Raw genomic sequence first — 5,681 nt, forward strand, 5'->3', positions numbered from 1 at the left:
TTGTAGGGATACCAGCACCTAGTGTGGTTGTAGGGATACCAGCACCTAGTGTGGTTGTAGGGATACCAGCACCTAGTGTGGTTGTAGGGATACCAGCACCTAGTGTGGTTGTAGGAATACCAGCACCTAGTGTGGTTGTAACACAATAACCTGGGAATAAATCACAGCCAAACCCCTGGTACTACAGGTCGTCTGGTGACATAAGCCACGCCCACTGAGTCATCCCTGCAGGTCGTCAAACAAGGGTGAATCACTCTCAAGCAGCCATCAGACCCTGACAGGAGTGCATCATGGTCACTTCAAGACGAGAAAACCCCCATCGCTCAGGAGCAGGTCGTAAACTCTCAGAAATCCCCGAAGTCGACAACATTTGATCTCGCTGGGACATGAGCCTCCCTCGTCGCCAATTTATCTCCTGATGGATTTAACAGATTCTCTCTTAATCGGTTCTAATCTGACTTCAACTGATCATTTGGTTGGATAAGATCTTAGGAAGATGGACGTAGGTGGAGATCATGAGGAGGAGAGTAATGAGGGAGTGTGAGGACATGGTGAGAGGGAGTGGAGATGGGGGAGGGGTAATGCTCAGTGAGAGAGAGAGAGAGAGAGAGAGAGAGAGAGAGAGAAGGAAGGAATTATCAAGGAAAAGCGCCAAGCCATTACGACTATATAGCATTGGGAAGGGGTCAGGATAAGGATTTGAGATGGGACGGGGGAAAGGAATGGTGCCCCAACCACTTGGACGGTCGGGGATTGAACCCCGATCTGCATGAAGCGCGACCGTCGCTCTACCGTCCACCCCAAGTGGTTGGGTGAGAGAGAGAGAGAGAGAGAGAGAGAGAGAGAGAGAGAGAGAGAGAGAGAGAGAGAGAGAGAGAGAGAGAGAGAGAGAGAGAGAGAGAGTTGGGGTACATATTGTCCTCATGAACTGTATGGAGTTGTGGAGAGTAAATGCGCTTTGGGAGGACATTAGCAAGATAGCAGCGGGGAGAGTAGTATAGTGTAGTGTTATGGTGAGGGCATAACGGTGAATGCCGTATGGTGAAGATGAGGGGAGACGGTATGGTGATATGGAGGAGGAGCGTGTGAATGAGAAGACACTCCAGGAAGGAAAGCACGGTGGAGCACACCGTACTGTTATGCTCCACTCAGTACCAGATACCGTGACACCGTCACGGGAAACACCGTCACGGAGTTCTTGCAACCAATGACATGTTATCTCCAGGAAGCTTTACACTGCAGGTGTGGTCGAGGCCAGCCTCACGTGTCAGTCCTCCCCGGAGGTGTGGTCGAGGCCAGCCTCACGTGTCAGTCCTCCCCGGAGGTGTGGTCGAGGCCAGCCTCACGTGTCAGTCCTCCCCGGAGGTGTGGTCGAGGCCAGCCTCACGTGTCAGTCCTCCCCGGAGGTGTAGTCGAGGCCAGGCTCATGCGTGAGCTAGTCCTCCCCGGAGGTGTGGTCGAGGCCAGGCTCATGCGTCAGTCCTCCCCGGAGGTGTAGTCGAGGCCAGGCTCATGCGTCAGTCCTCTCCGGAGGTGTGGTCGAGGCCAGGCTCACGCGTCAGTCCTCCCCGGAGGTGTAGTCGAGGCCAGGCTCACGCGTCAGTCCTCTCCGGAGGTGTGGTCGAGGCCAGGCTCACGTGTCAGTCCTCCCCGGAGGTGTGGTCGAGGCCAGGCTCATGCGTCAGTCCTCCCCGGAGGTGTAGTCGAGGCCAGGCTCATGCGTCAGTCCTCTCCGGAGGTGTGGTCGAGGCCAGGCTCACGCGTCAGTCCTCCCCGGAGGTGTAGTCGAGGCCAGGCTCACGCGTCAGTCCTCTCCGGAGGTGTGGTCGAGGCCAGGCTCACGTGTCAGTCCTCCCCGGAGGTGTAGTCGAGGCCAGGCTCACGCGTCAGTCCTCTCCGGAGGTGTGGTCGAGGCCAGGCTCACGCGTCAGTCCTCTCCGGAGGTGTGGTCGAGGCCAGGCTCATGCGTCAGTCCTCTCCGGAGGTGTGGTCGAGGCCAGGCTCACGCGTCAGTCCTCCCCGGAGGTGTAGTCGAGGCCAGGCTCACGCGTCAGTCCTCTCCGGAGGTGTGGTCGAGGCCAGGCTCACGCGTCAGTCCTCCCCGGAGGTGTAGTCGAGGCCAGGCTCATGCGTGAGCTAGTCCTCCCCGGAGGTGTAGTCGAGGCCAGGCTCACGCGTCAGTCCTCCCCGGAGGTGTGGTCGAGGCCAGGCTCATGCGTCAGTCCTCCCCGGAGGTGTGGTCGAGGCCAGGCTCACGCGTCAGTCCTCCCCGGAGGTGTAGTCGAGGCCAGGCTCACGCGTCAGTCCTCCCCGGAGGTGTGGTCGAGGCCAGGCTCATGCGTCAGTCCTCTCCGGAGGTGTGGTCGAGGCCAGGCTCACGCGTCAGTCCTCTCCGGAGGTGTGGTCGAGGCCAGGCTCATGCGTCAGTCCTCCCCGGAGGTGTGGTCGAGGCCAGGCTCACGCGTCAGTCCTCCCCGGAGGTGTAGTCGAGGCCAGGCTCACGCGTCAGTCCTCCCCGGAGGTGTGGTCGAGGCCAGGCTCATGCGTCAGTCCTCTCCGGAGGTGTGGTCGAGGCCAGGCTCACGCGTCAGTCCTCTCCGGAGGTGTGGTCGAGGCCAGGCTCACGCGTCAGTCCTCCCCGGAGGTGTGGTCGAGGCCAGGCTCACACGTCAGTCCTCCCCGGAGGTGTAGTCGAGGCCAGGCTCACGCGTCAGTCCTCTCCGGAGGTGTGGTCGAGGCCAGGCTCATGCGTCAGTCCTCCCCGGAGGTGTGGTCGAGGCCAGGCTCATGCGTCAGTCCTCTCCGGAGGTGTGGTCGAGGCCAGGCTCACGTGTCAGTCCTCCCCGGAGGTGTGGTCGAGGCCAGCCTCACGCGTCAGTCCTCTCCGGAGGTGTGGTCGAGGCCAGGCTCATGCGTCAGTCCTCGACACAGCATCTTGTACGTGTTCGTTCACTTAAGACGATGCCACGCCTTCATTCGACACCTCAAGAGTCTAGCCAAATAGAGCCCTGCCATGACGCCTCTATTACGTAATAGTGGTGCACATCTAATAAGCTCTAGGAACACCAGAGCTCAGGTGCTAGACCCCGACAATGTGAAGGTAAATAAATAAAAAGTTGCACTCAGAGTTAAGCACAGGAAGTAATGGCGAGAAATATGGTGGCAGATTTACTACAGAAATTAGACGGTCTTGGTGTACAGAAGTGACCTGGGACGATCATTACTGACATTGGTGTACGAGAGTGGTAGTGGAGGGAAGAGGAACAGTTGATTGGGAGAAGGGAGAGAAGGAAGGAAGAGGCGGTGGACAAGGAAGGGGAGACAGAAGGGGAGAGGAAAGAGGCCGACATTTAGAGAAGGGGAGAGGTGAATAGGGAAGGTATGAAAGGAGGCAAAGATAGGGTGGATGAATAGGGGGAAATGGGAGAATGGGGTATATCGAGATTCGAGGAAAAATATGATTTTGAAGACATCTTGAAGATGACTGAAGCAAGAGAGGTGTGAGAATGGGAGATATTGATGGAGCAAATGAGCAAAAGATGGATGGAAGGCAAAACGAAATGAAGAAATGGATGAAAAGTAGAGAGGGAAGGAGGATTAGAGCGAAAGATAACCTGAAGGATTCAATGAAGGAGAGAATGGGGTTAAAGGAGGGAGAAGGTAAGGGAAGGGAGGGATAGAGGGATGGAAGGGAAGAGAGGGGACACTGGTAAGCAAGATAGCGAGCAATGGAGGACGGTCGCCCAGTAAATCACCAAGATAACGCGATGGCCAGCCCCAGGCGACGCTTCTCTCCCAGCACCCGTGGCAACACTCCTCCCAGCACCCGTGGCAACACTCCTCCCAGCACCCGTGGCAACACTTCTCCCAGCACCCGTGGCAACACTCCTCCCAGCACCCGTGGCAACACTCCTCCCAGCACCCGTGGCAACACTCCTCCCAGCACCCGTGGCAACACTCCTCCCAGCACCCGTGGCAACACTCCTCCCAGCACCCGTGGCAACACTTCTCCCAGCACCCGTGGCAACACTCCTCCCAGCACCCGTGGCAACACTCCTCCCAGCACCCGTGGCAACACTCCTCCCAGCACCCGTGGCAACACTCCTCCCAGCACCCGTGGCAACACTCCTCCCAGCACCCGTGGCAACACTCCTCCCAGCACCCGTGGCAACACTCCTCCCAGCACCCGTGGCAACACTCCTCCCAGCACCCGTGGCAACACTCCTCCCAGCACCCGTGGCAACACTTCTCCCAGCACCCGTGGCAACACTCCTCCCAGCACCCGTGGCAACACTCCTCCCAGCACCCGTGGCAACACTCCTCCCAGCACCCGTGGCAACACTCCTCCCAGCACCCGTGGCAACACTCCTCCCAGCACCCGTGGCAACACTCCTCCCAGCACCCGTGGCAACACTCCTCCCAGCACCCGTGGCAACACTCCTCCCAGCACCCGTGGCAACACTCCTCCCAGCACCCGTGGCAACACTCCTCCCAGCACCCGTGGCAACACTCCTCCCAGCACCCGTGGCAACACTCCTCCCAGCACCCGTGGCAACACTCCTCCCAGCACCCGTGGCAACACTCCTCCCAGCACCCGTGGCAACACTCCTCCCAGCACCCGTGGCAACACTCCTCCCAGCACCCGTGGCAACACTCCTCCCAGCACCCGTGGCAACACTCCTCCCAGCACCCGTGGCAACACTCCTCCCAGCACCCGTGGCAACACTCCTCCCAGCACCCGTGGCAACACTCCTCCCAGCACCCGTGGCAACACTCCTCCCAGCACCCGTGGCAACACTCCTCCCAGCACCCGTGGCAACACTCCTCCCAGCACCTGTGGCAACACTCCTCCCAGCAACCGTGGCAACACTCCTCCCAGCACCTGTGGCAACACTCCTCCCAGCACCTGTGGCAACACTCCTCCCAGCACCCGTGGCAACACTCCTCCCAGCACCCGTGGCAACACTCCTCCCAGCACCCGTGGCAACACTCCTCCCAGCACCCGTGGCAATACTCCTCCCAGCACCTGTGGCAACACTCCTCCCAGCACCCGTGGCAACACTCCTCCCAGCACCTGTGGCAACACTCCTCCCAGCACCCGTGGCAACACTCCTCCCAGCACCCGTGGCAATACTCCTCCCAGCACCCGTGGCAACACTCCTCCCAGCACCCGTGGCAACACTCCTCCCAGCACCCGTGGCAACACTCCTCCCAGCACCCGTGGCAACACTCCTCCCAGCACCCGTGGCAACACTCCTCCCAGCACCCGTGGCAACACTCCTCCCAGCACCCGTGGCAACTCTCCTCCCAGCACCTGTGGCAACACTCCTCCCAGCACCCGTGGCAACACTCCTCCCAGCACCCGTGGCAACACTCCTCCCAGCACCCGTGGCAACTCTCCTCCCACATCTAACGTGGGAGATGCATGTCTAACCACATTAGTGACCCCATAACTGCCACTGTGAGAGGTCACATCAGACACAGGGTGATGCTAACCAACAAGGCCACAGCATGAATAATTTTCATGAAGTGAACATTTTCAGATTTCCAATATTTCCTCGTCATTAAAATCAGGACCATAGGTTTGTTTTGAAGGCTGTGCGTATCTCTTGCCCTGAATTTATTGATGAGGAAATGTTGAAAATCTTTGCGGTTGCCTCTGGGTTATTGTTGTTGTAATA

At 58.9% G+C, this 5,681-nt stretch overlaps 1 protein-coding gene across 1 annotated transcript; it reads left to right on the top strand.

Annotated features, from left to right (window-relative positions):
• Positions 1-3,767: 3,767 nt before the first annotated feature.
• Positions 3,768-5,453, top strand: LOC138368394 (uncharacterized). The gene has a single exon (XM_069330922.1). The coding sequence runs from the start codon at positions 3,768-3,770 to the stop codon at positions 5,451-5,453; it is 1,686 nt and encodes a 561-aa protein (XP_069187023.1).
• Positions 5,454-5,681: the final 228 nt, after the last annotated feature.

This window comes from Procambarus clarkii, chromosome 3, assembly GCF_040958095.1.
Source record: "Procambarus clarkii isolate CNS0578487 chromosome 3, FALCON_Pclarkii_2.0, whole genome shotgun sequence".
NCBI classification, from domain to species: Eukaryota; Metazoa; Arthropoda; class Malacostraca; order Decapoda; family Cambaridae; genus Procambarus; species Procambarus clarkii.